The sequence below is a fragment of the Carassius gibelio genome, chromosome A1, assembly GCF_023724105.1.
Source record: "Carassius gibelio isolate Cgi1373 ecotype wild population from Czech Republic chromosome A1, carGib1.2-hapl.c, whole genome shotgun sequence".
NCBI lineage: Eukaryota > Metazoa > Chordata > Actinopteri > Cypriniformes > Cyprinidae > Carassius > Carassius gibelio.
In genome coordinates this window covers 21,677,148-21,694,649 of record NC_068371.1, presented here as the reverse complement: position 1 = coordinate 21,694,649, position 17,502 = coordinate 21,677,148, and the positions used below count along the sequence as shown (strand labels likewise).

General features: G+C 35.3%; 1 protein-coding gene across 7 annotated transcripts in view; it reads left to right on the top strand.

The window, feature by feature from the left end:
* Positions 1 to 17,502, top strand: part of LOC128015580 (insulin-like growth factor 2 mRNA-binding protein 2) — a 38,215-nt gene that overhangs the window by 10,422 nt on the left and 10,291 nt on the right. For 3 of the 7 annotated variants that reach the window (XM_052599553.1, XM_052599520.1, XM_052599528.1), the window contains 6 exons: positions 12,646 to 12,951; positions 15,515 to 15,649; positions 15,813 to 15,935; positions 16,084 to 16,219; positions 16,973 to 17,089; positions 17,303 to 17,371. In XM_052599553.1, the coding sequence (XP_052455513.1) occupies positions 12,770 to 12,951; positions 15,515 to 15,649; positions 15,813 to 15,935; positions 16,084 to 16,219; positions 16,973 to 17,089; positions 17,303 to 17,371 (762 nt within the window). In that variant the 5' untranslated portion in view covers positions 12,646 to 12,769. Of the gene's footprint in view, positions 1 to 2,296; positions 2,319 to 6,387; positions 6,539 to 12,645; positions 12,952 to 15,514; positions 15,650 to 15,812; positions 15,936 to 16,083; positions 16,220 to 16,972; positions 17,090 to 17,302; positions 17,372 to 17,502 lie in introns of those variants that run through there. The other 4 variants (XM_052599537.1, XM_052599545.1, XM_052599564.1 and 1 more) reach the window with 4 other exon arrangements.

Sequence of the window (17,502 nt, the reverse complement as noted above, 5' to 3'; positions counted from 1 at the left end):
ATTGTTTGTAAAAATTGATGTCTTTAAGAAATATGGTACCACCACACACCGCTCTTTAGATGCTGAGCTACAGGATATGGAGACACACACTGGGTCAGAGGATGAGGATCAGGTTGTGATGAAGATAATGCTTCTTCAGCCTCTTGTGAATGACGTGATAGTCAGTGATCTGATGGCCAGGTTAGATCTATATGCCATTCTAATATGATTAAAACACTTGGCAGTGGATTGTTAATTAGTTTTTAATTGCTTCCATTGAGGCAAACGGTATTAAACATCAATATATATTGAATGTTTGAAATGGTATATGGATAGTGTATGTGCTGTATTGTCTCTTTTTAACCACTTCAGGAGGATTGAAATAAGCTGAGTATGTGTGCATGTTTCAGGGCAGGGGGTGTAACCACACTTAACTTAATAAAGGCCTTGCCTGTGTCTAATAATCCCAATCCCCTCAGATTAAGGGATGACGTACATGTCTTGAAGAGCACTACTTGGCTCAGACTCCAGCCACTTTGTGTCCTGTTGAGCGAATACACCATTCATGAATTACTTAAGTATGTGGGGTTTGATAAAGCGAGAGTCTGGAACCCAGAGCGTTGATGTCACAATTTGTGGAAAACCTTTTTTCTTTTTTCTTTTTACATCTAAAGAGGAATTTTGGGGTCTCATCTGTAATGACTGACTTGCTGCTTCGTACCAAATCTCTGTAATAACTTAGCGATGAAGATCTAGAAGCTAACTTAATTAGAAAAGACAACAGGAGTTGTTGGATAAACACATTTCTCTTATGACAACACTTTCTAAAACAATTTTGTACCTTCAGTCTTCATGATCACTGGACCATCTGCGGCAAGTTGGTAAAAGGTATCATACTCACTATTGTCAAAAGATTGGAAACAAGATCCTTTTATTTTTATTTTTTTTATTTTTTATGTATTTTAAAATTTACATTTTGGATGAAAAGCTGAATTTTCAGTAGTTGTTACTCCAGTCTTCCAAGTCACATGATCCTTTAGAAATCTTTCTGATCTGTTGCCGAAAAAACATTTTAGTATACCATTCAAAAGTTTGGTTAAGTAATATAAAAATAAAAAATAAAATAATAACTTTTATTGAGCAATGATAAATGCTGTTCTTTTGAATGAATGAAAGAATGAAAGAATCCTGAAAAAAAAGTAATAGCTGCATAAAATTACGTTTTTTATTGTGGGAATAAATTACATTTTTACAATATATATTGACATAGAAAACTTTAACTGAGATAAAAGACAATATTACCGGGTTTGCTGCATTTGGATCAGAAAAATACAGCCTTGGAGAACATAAGAGACTTCTTCCAGAAACATGAAAAAATCGTATTGATTCCAAACTTTTGGAGTAGTTCAGGTATCAGTAGTTTTTCTTTGTCACACTGAGTCACTGAGATTGTGTTTCCGAGTTCCTCTCTTCATTGTTTTGTTTTTAATGAGACAGTGAGGGAGGGGAAACTCATACACATGCAAATAAGACATGTTTCCGTATATTTATGCAGTAAGTATGCCTTTCATGTATTGAAATATGGATGTTAGTCTTTAAATTCTATGCCCACAAGGTCTCTGACCAGTAGGCTACTATGGAAATGCTGTAGATTAATTTGTGTAAGCTTAATTTATTTTTATTTTTTTTTACTATATCTACAGTATGATACACCCATATATCCATGTAGACACAGATAAGGTTAGTTAAATGAGGACATGCACATGCATTTTGCAGACATTTGTATCCAAAGCAACTTTTGCATTCAGGGTATATATTTTATCCTTTCATGCAATCCCTTGGAATCTACCCCATGTTCTACTGTTTGATCTCCAGGAACCATTCATCCATCCATTATTCAAGTCATGTATCCTCTGTAGGGTCTTAGCGAATTCAATAGATTTTTCTTTTCACTGTTGGAACAAATGGGAATGCAAAAATGTGATATCTTTTGGCAGTGTGGGCAGGCGCCAAATCCAGCTGGAAAATGAAATCAGCATCTTCAAAAAGCTGGTCAGCAGAAGAAAGCATGAAATGCTCCAATAATTCTTGGTACACAGGTCCAGTGACTTTGTTTTAGTTTTTTTATACAATGGACCAACACCAGTAGATGACATTGCAACCCAAATCATCACAGACTGTAGAACCTTAACACTGGACTTCAAGCAACTTGGGCTTTGAGCTTCTCCACCCTTCCTCCAGACTCTAGGACCTTGGTTTCCACATTAAATACAAAACTTGTTCTCAACTGAGGCAACAGGCACTGGGCAACAGTCCAGTTCTTCTTCTCCTTAGCCCAGGTAAGAAGCCTCTGATGTTGTCTGTGGTTCAGGAGTGGCTTAACAAGAGGAATACGACAACTGTAGCCCAATTCCTTGACACGTTTGTATGCCTTGACCCCAGCCTCAGTCCTTTCTTTGGGAAGTCCACTCAAATTCTTGAATTGATTTTTCTTGACAATCCTCATAAGGCTGCGGTTTTCTCGATTGGTTGTGCATCTTTTTCTTTCACAATTTTTCCTTCCACTCATCTTTCTGTTTATATGCTTGGATACAGCACTCTGTGAACAGCCAGTTTCTTTGGCAATGAATGTTTGTGGCTTACCGTCGTTGTGAAGGGAGTCAATGATTGTCTTCTGGACAACTGTCAGATCAGCAGTCTCGCCCATGATTGTGTAGCCTAGTGAACCAAATTGAGAGAACATTTTGAAGACTCAGGAAACCTTTGCATGTGTTATGAGTTGATAAGCTGATTGACATGTCACCATGTTCTAATTCAAAGTTTTTGAGAGAGTGAATTGTTTTTTTTTTTTTTTTTGTATTTGTTTTTTTAAATGTGAGCCAAAATCATCACAATTAAAAGAACCAAAGACTTAAACTACTTCAGTCTGTGTGCATTTATGCATTGAATTTATTTAATACATGTTTCACAATTTGAGTTGAATTACTGAAAGAAATTAACTTTATGACATTCTAATTTATTACGATGCACCTGTATTTCATCTGTGGAACACAAAGAAGAGACTCAAAATATCCTCATTCATTGTTTGTTTCACAGATGAAAGTAAGTCAACAATTTGAAATTGTTTAGTCTGCAGTGTAATTTAATATAAGAATTTCTAAGTAGAACTGAATTGCAATACATGTTATTTCTCTGTATCAGGTAGCCATAAATCCTGCAGCATTGTCTTTAGCTAATGCATTTTTTGTAATCACTTTGTCAAGTATGCTAATTAATGCTGTTTACTCTTAAACAATTTGTAATGTAAAGGGCATCAGAATGAAAATACACAAAGCACATTTCAGAATGCTAATGGATTAGCCACTGGGGGCAGCAGGATGCTGCTGTGGTAAAATAGCGCATGTTGAATGCTAATGTGGCAGCGATGTCTAAGTGTGTGCGTATGTGGAATGTGAAGAGATTTCAGATTTCTGGCTCTTTCGTATTCAATAAAGAGACAACACAAGGGGGGCAGGGTTTCATATTTTTTTTAAAAACCCCTGGGCGCTGCCATTGGCTAGCGGACCCCACCTGCTGTTAGCATTCCATTGACTCCCATTCATTTTGGCGTCACTTTGACAGCGAATAACTTTACATCTGAGGCGTTTAAAGACTCCATTTGTCCATTAATTATTTCTAAAGAAACACGAAAATGTATAAAAGGCTCCATTACCTTGTATCTTACGTTATGTTCCCGTAGAAGCAGTTTTTGTAAAAAAAAAATAGGCTAACGATTGCGTCATAACCAGCGACTCTCTGTCGCACAGTAGAGAAATTACTGTATGGACAGGAGGAGAATCTCACAGGCAAACTTTTACTGTCTATGAGGCTATCGGGGGGATGTGGAAGCATAAAGTCAAGGGAGATAATTAATCAGAATACTTAACAAAATGTGCTCCTGTTCATGATCGCCTTTTCTGGAAGAGTCGGTGGTTGATTTAGATTTCTCTTGGCACAGCGATTAGAAGACATACAGGTTGCTCACGTGACATTTACGTCATCAAGCTCAGTTTGTCCAATTCTTTTACTGTCTATGGACAACACCAGGGGCTTCAGAATGAAAGCAATGTTGACAGTAAATACTGGTTTAAAAGCAACAATTCTGGAACACCAATCTGCAGGATACATACAGACATTTGTGAAATTTTGAGTTAAGGTTTTTTTTTTTTTTCATAATAAAGCAAAATCATATTCAGTTTGATTAATAGGTACTTCGTGGTGCAATGTTACCTAATGGTGCAATGTTACTGCACAAATAAATATTGGGTTAATAATACATTTGTAATTATATTAAATTAAATCAAAACAAATGTAGTTTTTATAAAATCATTCATCTTGTTTTGTGAGTACATGAATGGTACCTTTAAATAGCAAAAAAGAAGCGACTTACATAATATACTTCCATATTTTGACATACATAAGAATGTAACACATTATTTGGAAAAAAAAAATTATAATTTAAGGTGCAGGTTGGTTCTATCCATCAGTTATTGACTGTATTTTGAGATTCAAGTATTATATGTTTAATGCTTAAATATATATTTATGGTAAAATAAATAAATAATAATAATTAATTAAACAAATGCGTTAATAAATCGATGCAATAATATTGTGGTTTAAAATTAACATTTTCACTCAGCAGCCAATTTAGCTACTACATTAACAGCCATTCAAACTAAAATTAAATCATAAATGACCAAGATTATCAAAGTCATACTGTATATATTTAAAATTATTTTGAAGTCTAATTCTGAATCAGCAAACGCCTTTCAGTTTTATGACAGTCAGTCATTGTTTAAAATAAAATATTAGAGATAAATACAATGTTCCGTGTGACTCTTACAAAACAGCATTGATTTATTTTTTATTTCTCACAACATTACCCAAAATGAATGGGCTAAGGCTGGAGGGTCCTGGTTGGAGGACATCATTTATGAACCATAATCAGTTGGGCTATTGAGTTGATACTTATTTCCCATGGTTATTGTCACCTACATTTGGCAGGCATTCATTTCAAACCCTGGCATATTATAAAATGTTTCTATGTGCAGTTCAGTACTTTTTTATTATTATTACTATTATAATCATGTAATGTTTGGGGACTAACATTTGAATTTTTTGGTTTCTAAAGCAAATCTTCCCAGTACTATCAAGTGGTAAGTTCAAAGTGACATTTAAGTTCAGACTTGACTAGTATAGATGCATCTAATGAGCTAAGGTGAAGGTTCACATGGATCAGTATTAAGGGGTCAGTAGTGTCTGATTAGCAGTAGCTCTGACTGAGATTGGCAATGGGACAGAAAAGTCCTCGTCCTCTTCAGGGGGATCCACGCTTGCTAGAGCAGATTGTGAGCTGATTAAGACCTCCAGATGTCATACTGCTAGTATAGATGACTAGATATTGCAGATCTGATTAAGGTGAGGCATTAGATGCTGAGGAGGCAAAAAAAAAAAATTCTCTACACCAAAGCACTGAGTGTGATTATACCTAGTGCTTGGCTGTAGAGACCTTTCAGTTTTGTTTTGTTTTGTCATTCCACAAACAGCTGATATACCTTTGCTTTAGCTCATAATACAAAATCTTTTGTCCCAGTGGAAGAGACATTTGCTCTGTTTCTTTGCACACTTTCAGGACACTTATGTACTTAAGTGATTAAGAGACAAATTGGGGAAAGTGGGTTAATTCAGCTTAAAAGTGTCTCTATAGGTGGGTGGTAGCCACTGCCACTTCAGGGTCCCTGGGGCCTCAAACATATCCTAAATCTACCTGCAGGAGTAACTGCGTTCAGCAGGTTCTAGATTTGGTTTTGGTTATTTTGTGCGAGTTATTCCAGATTTGTTGGAGATAAAAGACTTTGGGGCTGTTCATCCATCATCCTGCTGTTCGTTTAGAGCCCGAGGCTCAGATCACCAAAGCTAGAGCTGTTTCCTGTAGCCTTTGTCTTGATACCTTTGTTTGTTTTGAAGATCTCACGTCATGTGTGACGTGTCATGTGCAGGCTTTCAAACACGCTCTGTGTGAATGTTTAGGCTCATTACAGTTTCATAGTTGCCTGTATTTCTCTGGTCATGGCCCTGATGTGCTTAGACTATGGCTGTACAACTGGCTAGGTTTAGTTTGTGACTCATTACAATAGATCAAGTTTTCTTGGCTTCTCTAAACACATGGGTGGAGACCTGTCCTGACACCTGTCTGGTCCTGAAACCTCTATTACATGACCAACATTGATCTGTGACACCAAAAACTACGTGGCTGGTGGAGCAACTGTCATGGCACACTGGTATCTTTTACACCCTGTCAGGACAGTCACATTGTTGCATTCTATGAGAATACCAATCTCTGTAAGAAGGTGTGTCGCTGGTGTGTGTTTAAAATAGTGGAACTTGACTGGAGTCTCAGTATTTCTGCAGAACTGGAAAAGCAGGGTGTTGTGCGAAGGTGATTTTCAGCAGCGCTAACATATTCAGTTAGCACAGGTAATGATTATATCCGTCTCAGCAAACGTGTTGACAGAGTGAGGTACGTCAATGACTTTATCTTTAATATCAAACATTTAACTATCAAAACCAATTTAAAGGTTTAATATTATGTAATTATATGGTATATAATACAAAATTCCTGTTGGATGGTTTTTAAAAGACATTGGTGTGAAAATGGATTTTGAATATTTGTAAATGTTTTGATGCTATTATTGTCATCTCATTATTGATATAATTCTAACCCTGTACAAACTTTCTTAGCACAGTCTTAAATGAACAATTACATCATTAATTATGGCTTAAGGGAGGAACTGAAAAAATGTTAACATAAAAAAATGTGATCAAGTAACTTAAAAATGAAACACATACAGTACATTACTGTTCGGAAGTTTGGGTTAAGTGAGATTTTTAAAGTCTCTTAAGATGCATTTAAATAACCAAAAATACAGTAAAAAAAAAGTAGTATTTTGAAATATGATTACAGTTTAAAATAAGTTTTTGATGTGAATATATTGTAAAAGGTAATTTATTCCTGTGATCCAATGTTGAATTTTAAAGCAGCCATTTCTCCAGTATCCAGTTTACATGATCCTTCAGAAATCATTCTAATGTGATGATTTGCTGCTCAAGTATCATTTCCTATTGTTATCAATGTTAAAACCAGTTCTGTAGCTTCATATTTTTGGTAGAAACGGTGATACCGATTTTTTGGAGGACTGTTTTTGACTATTTGAAATATACATTTTTGTAACATTATAAATGCCTTTTGTTTCACTTTGGTTCAACAAAATGACTGACCTCAAACTTTTAAATGGTAGCGTAAATTAACTGGTTTTATTCAAGTCAAAATATATGTAGGCTGATTCTGCCATATGAAATGTTTTGTTACACCAACTAAAATAGTTTTAAGGGTTAGATATAGAAGGGTTATATTTGAAAGCTACGTAACCACTCTTTACTAGGGATGGGCATTTTGGGAAATTTCTCATTTCTGTCATCGATAGGTTTCGAAAATGATTAATCGATTAATCGGGGGTGGGGCTTATGGGGGGGGAGGGGCATGGTCATAGTGTATATAATGAAAAAATCTGAAGATTGTTATGAAAAAAAAAAATAAAAAAAAAAAATACAAATAAAAATCTGACATGACAATCTGTTTATGAAAACATGAACACATGATTAGAACAGGTTATAATGATTATGATGAAGCAATGTTATTAATAAAGGAGCAAGAAAAATCTGCCTGAGGTGAAGAGTATACCAATAAACGGAGGCTAATTCTATGACACATCCTGTGATAAATCAGATAATTGAGATACATATCAGACGTAACATTGCAACTTGTATCAGCACAATAGGATGCTAAGTTATGCGTTAGAGAGAGAGAGAGAGAGAGAAAGAGCGAGCGAGAGGGAGCGCGCGCAAGCTCCCGCTGATGCGTTTTCATGACAGTGCGCTGAAAGATGGGCAAGGACAGATTTGACTATAGATTCCTATAAAGTTCTCATTATAAATGTATGCCAGATTTGTGCTATATTGTCCATCTACGTTATTAAGTGTAATAGTTGTAATTAAGTTTTTTTTTAAGTTAAGTTTTATTTTCCATAAACCTGCGCGTTTTCGAAGCCATATGAATTGAATTATGCCCACAAATATGACAAAAAAAAAGCTCGGCTAGATTATTATAACATCAGAAATAAAATATCAATAATAATAGAAAAATAAAACATTTAAGAGCAATATCATTATCGGGCATTGCTTATATGAGCATGAAACGAATCGATGATATGCAGCGATTTCAGCATAATTGTTCATGTTAATTAATCAGACGTAGACTAGCTCTTGCAACTTTTATCTGAAAAAAATTTGCCAATGCAAATGTGAACTTGACCGAAAGTGTAACTCGATCGGATTGTGCTTTACAAACACGAAAGTACAATAAATTCACATTAGTGTCACTATCGTTATTTTTTATGTATTTTCATATTTAATTAATATTTTGTATTCAATTTGCACTTTCTGATCAACCAAAATATTATTTAAATATTATTTAACAGCATGGAAATCACTGATTATTGCTAAATAATTGAATGAGATTTAAAATATATTTAAGATAAAAACTATGACAAACAAATAATTTTGATTTTCGTCATCTCTACAAATATAATGTAATTAGGCTACAAATATATCCAGTGCATTTTTATTTTATAAAGACCATTATAAAGACCATTATCTGTCTGTGATTTAAAAATTAACACACAAAGATAGTTTTTCTTTTTTTGCTACTTTATTCAACGGCATTTTTTTATTGTCTTCCAGTACAACTTTAGCAGCATATTTTGATCGAGCGGTGAAACGTAGTTTTTAAAAGATAATAAAAAAGTTCACCAAGTTTAACCAAACAAGGCTATTATAAGGTATAAAACAGAGACCAAATAGCCTAGATATTTTAACTATGGCTAAAACTCAAAACTAAAATAATAATATTATTTAAAAAAAAATGGATATTATATTTACCACGACTGGTGAAACATTCGAATGTCTATTCAAAAAGATAAGGCTGTCTACGTGCTCAGATGAGAGCCGAGTGCGCAGCCTGTTCACATTTAGTGGAATAAATTCGATCCGCTGGAACAGATGTTGCAGGAACAGCCAGGTACCACTGGACAAGTAAACCTTCTCTGTCCCTGAAACTAATGGGCAGCACATCTTTCACCACCATTTCAGCGAATAGCTTTGTCGTCTTCTCGGTTCTGCCTGCGTTGCATCTAGGTCTTACGGCACGTGATTCAATGCTCGTCTTTGCCGCTCTGTTATCGCCAGATGTTTTATGTAAAAATTTTAGATGATAGCGCATTGTATTTGTTGCAGATTTGTGTGAAAGCTTGGCGCTGCACAGCTTTCCCCTGAACTGTTTTTTCATCGTTCTTCTCAAAGGGAATCCAGCCATCACTACGTGACTTTGAGGCCATTATTATGTTTTCTTATGTCTTTTGAGGCATCAAGTGGGAAGCTAACCTATCAGAGATCAGGGCGCCGCCCAACGTGCTGCCATAACCAATAAATAAAAATGAATAATAATTTCGATCATCGTTTACGTTATCGATCATCGCTGTCGCGGTCGAGTACTCGAGTACTCGATCACTGTTGCACATCCCTATTCTTTACAGTGTGAACTGTGGTATGACCCAAAAAAAGCTGAGTCAAAGGTTATGTCAGAATAGTAACTGCCACTCATCTCGACCCCATTAGTGGAGGTGATGTAGCCTAGCGATCTTCTTATGGCCAGTGATGTCATTTGGCCCACAAGTGCAGCATGTTATGACACCCTGCTACAGTCACTTGTGATTGATAGTGAGTTTTGTTTTTTCCTTTTTCCAAGCTGCTGGGGATCTTGGTTTTAAGGTACTGCAAATATAGTGGTTGTCTGTGAATAAAATAAGAGGTCCCACCCCATCCAGCATTCTGGACAACACTTCAGATAGTTGTTGATGTTGCATTTATAGCATTACAATTGTGAATGAATGGACATCAGCTGAGAGATGCTGAGAATATTTGCTCCAGGACTAATGCCTGACTGAACACTTGGCCTCAAACAATAGTAACTGTTTCCCAGCAGCTGATAAAAGTCCTCTGTGAATGTGTGCATATGTGTGTGTGTGTGTGTGTGTTGGTTTAGTTTAGTCTCCAAGTCCTGCCAGCTGGTGTTTAACCCTTAACTTCTCTCATATGGATAACACACAACATGCACACTTTCAAACAACTCTTTAAACAACAGATCTCCAGTCCTCTATTATTAAATGTTTCCTTTAACTTATTTCGATATCTGGAGTGGTTCCAGATCAGTGAATGTGGGGATTTTCTCCCCGTGGGATAATACAGATTATAGGTTAACGGATCTGTTTGTAATTATAAGGACTATTCCCAATGGCTTATTCAAGCAGACACAGTTTAGGTTGCAGTTGTAAAAGGTGGTTCGACTGTGCAGTGCCTTGTTTTATGTATCTTAGTATGTTGTACCAGCATTTGTAGTGAGCAGGGTTTTGCACCATTCAGAGTTAAACTGAGATGCTGATTCAGGTCTAGCTCATTTCCTGAATTTGATTTCAGCTATATTTTCAATAAACCAACTGAATTCAAATGAATTTTAAAGTATTTATCTTTCTTTATATATTATGTACGTTCTACTTGTCACAAGTTTGGGATAAGTCAGATTTTTTTTTTATCCTAAATGAATGAATGCTTTTATTTAGCAAGGTCCATGAAATTGATAAAAAATTACATAAATCTTTTATAAAATTATTAATTTCTTTAATATTTCAAATAAAAACTGTGCTTTAAAGTTTTTATTATTATTATTATTATTATTATTATTATTATTATTATTATTATTATTGTTTTATGTAATTTTTTATTATTTTTTTCCTCCAAAAATGGGTATCACCGTTTCCACCAAAAATATTAAGCTACAGAACTGTTTTCAACATTGATAATAACAAGAAATATTTCTTGAGCACCATATCAGCATATTAGAATGATTTCTGAAGTATCGTGTGACACTGAAGACTGGAGTGATGATGCTAAAAATTCAGCTCACAGAAACAAATTGCATTGTAAAATATATTCACCCAGAAACGTTATTTTAAATTGCAATACTATTTCACAACTTTGCCGCTTTTACTGTATTTGATTAATTAAATGCAGCCCCTGTGAATGGGTAAGACTTCTTAGTTTAAAACATTAAAAAATCTTATTGAACCCAAACCTGAACTGTAATGCATTTCATGATTTTGAGCTCATATATTTAAATTCATTTTATGCATCATGCTAAAGGAAAATGTAATATAGTAGTGCTTTAATTTATATATTTCAGTTAATAGATTCAGTTTTTGAAAGTGAATATTATAATTTATATAATTTATAATTTATATATATATTATCTGAAAATAATATGATAGACATTTTATGGAGCTTTACTGTTTCTGTTATTTTGACATCGAAAAGTTTAGAGAAATATGTCTAATCAAACAATGTTTTTTTGCACATCAAGTGAATAGTCCAAATTAGTTGTGCAATTATATGTTTTGCTGCAAAAATTTTGTGTTGCACTACTGAAATTCTTCTGCTCCATGACTGTTCACATTAATTGATTTTGAATTGCCCAACCCTAATAGTGAGGTGGCTATCACGGTTATGTAAAATGTGAGAGATGTTGACTATGCATTTTACCTTTGAAATTTGAGGCAAGTGCAACTCTGGAGTTTCCGCTGTTTGTGCGTAGTGATGTGATGGCAATTTAAATAACAGATTTTCAAACAATCCAAATATTAAATAAATAGGCTATTTATTAGAATAGTGAATTTGAATTCCATTTTATTAATCATTTCACGGCAGTAACTGAAGTCATAGAGCCAATAGCTGGGTTTCTTTCTTTTATGCGCATTTTGAAGTATCGCATCAGAATCGAGTGATGGAAATGCTGAATCTCGAATAAAAATGACTTAATTCGCAAAAAAGTTTTTAAGCTCACTTGATGTGGTTTTTGACTTGTGCGAAAAAGGGTTAATGTGAATAATGGGAGATGGAAATTCATTTTGCGAATAAATTCTTCCAAGCCAAAAGCATCAAAAAAAGTAATGTGACTTTGCGCTATGGTAAATACTGACTAACCAGCGGACCAATCTCATTCCACAGCATCTAAAATGTTATGGTCATTCGGAAATGGCCGAGCAAAGTCTGTCATCAAAGTATTCCTGTATAATTTCTTCCCAGGACTGTTAAACGAATGCATTCCCAAACAGCAGCATCCACCTCCGAAACCAATAACCGCATTCATTATGTTTTGTCTGCTCGCTCTAAGGTGCAAGTAATTTATTATATAGGAAAATTATTATATTCAGTAGCTTCTCCTACTTTTCTTAATGATATATATAGTGCCAGTTTATCAGGAACTGACAATTTTGTTCTCTTTGATTCGTTGGATGGCAACGGTGCTTGTTTGCAAATGTTTTGTGCTATATTACAATTTTGCACATAAGTTAAATCCGCAACTTTGGATGTAAACCCGGCTAGTGTAACTTCTTTTTTTCTCATTGCATTGTTTGATCTAATGATTGACTGATCTTTTTCTCTCTCATTCTTCGCCAGGGCTGTTGAGAAGTTGACAGATCACAGTTTTGACAATCACTCTTTCAGTCTGTCGTACATACTGGACGAAGAGGCAGGAAGGGACGGGGGTGTAAGACCCCAGGTCCAACGAGGGGCATCTAAAATGGGGACAGGAAATCATGAGCAGAAGTTTGATCAGCCAGGGGCCATGGGACGCCCCAAGGGGCCCAGGCATCGTCAGCAAGAGCTGCCTTTACGAATCCTAGTGCCCACTCAGTTTGTGGGAGCCATCATTGGGAAAGAAGGACTCACCATAAAGAACATCACAGAGCAGACACAGTCCAAGTAAGAAGTCTTGATATTTTACAAATTTTAACCAATGTTTGTTTGATTAGTAATGAATTCCATTTAATTAGGGCCCGAGCACCAATTAATCGCCCTGTTTACAAAGATGGAATAAATATTATAGTTTAATGTCACTAAGACGAATACATTGATGGGACATTTCTAGGCTGATAATGAACATCTATAAACAATTTAACCGCAAGTCGTATTTCTACCCCATTTAACCTATTAAAAATAGTTTTGCTTGTATAAATTAAAGGGTTCATATGACGGTGCTAAAAAGAACATTATATTGTGTATTTGGTGTAATGAAATGTGTTTATGTGGTTTAAGGTAAAAAAAACCTAATTATTTTCTTCATACTGTGCATTATTGTTTCTCCTCTATGCCCGCCTTTCTGAAATGCGCTGATTTTTACATGGCTCATCGGTCTGAAAACAATGTGTGCTCTGATTGGCCATCTATCCAGTGCATTGTAATTGGCTGAATACCTCAAGCATGTGACGTAAATGTTGCACCCCTTACTATACTGTGATGCCGTCTCCCAGGACGATGATACGAAACCAATAAAACCCATTACAAACTAGGCATTTGTTGCATCCAGTGGGGACATAATTACTGATTATGACTTATACTGTGTTTTTACGCGTTGCATCACACCGCATAAACATAAAACCATGTCTACATTTGTGATCAGAGAAATGACAAACAGCAAGCTCTACTCTACATTGCTTCAAACTTGCGTTTGAATGATCAGTGGCAAATTCTTTAAATCTAAATATGAACTTACAGGCTGTGAGTCAGAAGCACCAGACTTTCTTTGCTAAGTTGGAACTGCCCCACTTTATAGAACAGCCTTTGATCACAGACCCATTGTAGTCGAGACCCATAGTAACCGAGCAGGTTCAGGTAACAGCCATAAAATGCGTCACACAGTCCTCTTTTGGAAGACCAAACAAAGTAGTTTCGCTTTCACATTGAAACACAGCGTCTCCACAACATGGCGGCGACAACAACAATACTACAGCAAGAATTAAAGTAATGCCTTCTTTCTTTGCGTGAACATTTGGGCGGCATTACACAAATATTTCCACATAGTGAATTAGACATGTGGGGGCATGTTTAAATGAGCCGTTTTAGGGGGGTGTGGATGAGTCTTAACTTTTATAAAGAATTTGGATCTCTTTGGATTCAATACTTTAGTCTTTGCAACTTCGCAGATCTTCTTTATGCACTAAGAGCTTGTAACACTCCAAAGAGAAAAGAAAAATTTAAATCACATCATATGACCCCTTTAATGTGTACAGGTTGATTCAGTGATGTTGAGTCCTATTTATGCTTTGAATAAAACCAGTTAATAAATATTTTTTTAAAATGTCAATGTGTAGCTAGCTAACTAAAAATCACTCACTTGATATTTTTAAAAAGCGTAGAATTTGGACCTCTTATTAGTGGTTGACCAATATATAAAGGTTATATCATAAGCTTTTCTTTTTGGCCAGTAGCAGTAGGAAGTGGGACTTTTATGATGATCCCAGCACCTGAGCTCAGACTAACTTTGTTTAAAAGTTCTGTTCAATAATAAAAAAGTGAGAAATATAATACTTAAGTCTAATGTCTAAAGAATATGTAAACATTTAATACCCAAACTTCATAAACTTTTGGCAAAATTAGGTGTTAGATCTTGGAGTGTGCAAAAGTGTAAAGGACACTGTGTGTGGTGCTCTGTCTGTGCAAAAATGATCTAAGCCTGGTAAATTAAATGCAGACAGGGCAGCTATGGTCACAACTTCTGTCGTTACCAATAGAATTCAATGGAACTTGTGAACATAGTTAGCTAAAAGCTATCTAGCATAGTTAGTGTTTGGGGAAGGAGACCCTGGAGAGATGTGCTGTCACTGGACATGCATGAGCAAGAAACTTTACATTTTGTAAAATTCAAAACTGAGCTGTACCATGTCCGGTAATCTTATACATAAGAAAAACATTAGTATAATACTAATACATTAGTGTTTTCCTAATGAATGTTGTTCAGTTGCTTTGACACAATGTATTTTGTTTAAAGCGCTATATAAATTAAGGTGACTTGACTTAATAAATCATTATTTTCCAGTAATTATTTTAATATCATCGAGATACTTATAATTTGAAATAAAAATTTGAATCCATAATTATTTTTTTATTTTCTTCATTTTGATTTAAAAGTTTAAGTAATTTTGTTGTTTTTCTCTCTTTTTTTTTCAAAATAAATATAAAATATATTGTTTTGTATTGATTTTTAATTTCACTTTTCTGTTATTTTAATACATTAAGTTAAAGTAAAATGATAAATATATTTCAGGTATATATCCAGGTATGTATTTATTTCAGAGTTTTTTAAATAACAAAAATGTTAGTTAAAGAAACTAAATAATATTTTGGCTAACAATATATTGAGCACTACTAATCAATAACATTGCACAGGTGTTCTTATTTCTGAGATCATAAACTATCCATCTATATCCATCTTTCCCTCTTCATTAGCATGTGACAGAGAGGTTCAAAAATGTGATCTCTTTCTCAGGGTAAATATCCATCGTAAGGAGAATGCAGGAGCAACTGAGAAGTCCATCACTATCCACTCATCTGAAGAGGGCTGTTCACAAGCCTGCAGGATGATCCTGGAAATAATGGAAAAAGAGGCCAATGACACCAAGACGTCAGTATCTTTTCTGACAGCACAATAAAGTTTTACAAGCTTCATTTGCTTTAGGATTGATTTAAAAACCATATAAATAAGCAAATATACTCATGTTGTTTTGAGTTTTATTAAAAAAAAAAAAAAAAAAGTATTAATATTGTGTGCTCTGTCCCTGAATCAGTGTTGAGGAGGTTCCTCTAAAGATCCTGGCAGACAATAGCCTTGTTGGGAGGCTCATAGGGAAGGAGGGAAGGAACCTGAAGAAGATAGAGCAAGATACTGAGACCAAGATCACTATTTCTTCGTAAGTTTGCTCTATACACAGATCATTTAATGATTGGGGTTAAACAGTATCTTATAGGATGGGACCCAGTAATGGGATTGAGGGTCAGTTGCTTACATATTGAATGGTCACCTTAAGTAGCAATGCTAATTTCCTTCATTTTTTTTAGAATACAAGACCTGACTATATATAACCAGGAACGTACCATCACAGTGAGAGGAGGGGTGGAGGAGTGCTGTAATGCAGAAGTGGAGATCATGAAGAAACTTCGAGAAGCCCATGAGCATGATGTGGCTTCACTTAATGTGAGTAAATCATAGCATTTGAGGTTTATTGATGGTTGGATGGTAATTTGTTTGTTTAGTTATGAAGGAACAGTTTTTTGTAAAGTCTCTTTGAAACAACAGGGATTGTGAAAAGTATTGTATAATAAACGTTAACATAAGGCCAATATTTTTTTTTTTCTCTTCAATCTGTTTTGCCGTGATTAATAAAGGAAACATTTAACCTTTAATTGCAAATCAAATCCAGATGGAACTTTTAACTGAAGAATTTATTATTATCAAAGCTAAAAGCTGAAATATCATTTTAGGGCAAGAAAGTGAATTAGTTTGAGAAGACCAAATCTTTGTGTTTTGATTTGTTTGAAACTGACCTGACCTCTGTGCAGTTATGTGGAAGTTAGTCCTCTATGAAAATATTTGAGTTGCTGTCAAATGTAAAAGCCCATGTTTACAGAACTTTACGCCTGTATTTTTAGAAAGAGTTTTTATTTTAAAAATGTGTAATTATAAAGCTACTTTGGTTATAGAAAAAAAACTTTTTCTCCAAACTTGTCCTGGGAGTGAATGCGGTCAAACAACCACCCAAAGAGTTCCCTTTCTGTTCTGTATTGTGAAAGATACATTAAATGACTTTGGTAAAACAGGAGCAGGAGCAGTTTTAAGAACAAAGATCTCCCAAGATGCACAAATTGAATGAGATTGATTTATTCCACGTGCTGCATACTCTCTCACTTATACTCTCAGATTCACATCTCTCTCCATATTCGGTTTCAGCAGCAGACTAACATGATGCCAGGTCTAAACATGAGCCCATTGGGGATCTTCTCCTCTGGATTGTCTGGTCTCCCCTCAGCCTCTGGTCTGAGAGGATCTGACTACAGCCCCCTGCTGGTGAGCATCAGGACGTGCATGTGTATATCAGGACACTTAGCTGTCAATGACTTGACTAAACAACGTGTGATCTTTAAAGGGTGTGTTTGTATGAGACAGTGAGATGTCTTTCATCTTAGCGTATATTTTCTCTTAAATAGCCATCTGTTTGCTTTGCAATTTTGAGTTACATTGGTCTCACCGCATTCTCCATGTGTATGTTCTCCACCACAGGGCCCCCCGTCAGTATTGGGTAGTATGTACGGGGTTCCCTCCTCTGGAGCATTCTCTCATCAGCAAACAGTGAGTACTGTGTCTGTATACTTCTCTCATAATGATGTTCTGTAACTCTGTAACACTGTATGTCAAGACAATCTCAAGCTTATAAAAAGCTTTTTTGCTCCCTTGACCCATTTAATGGACAGATATTTCAT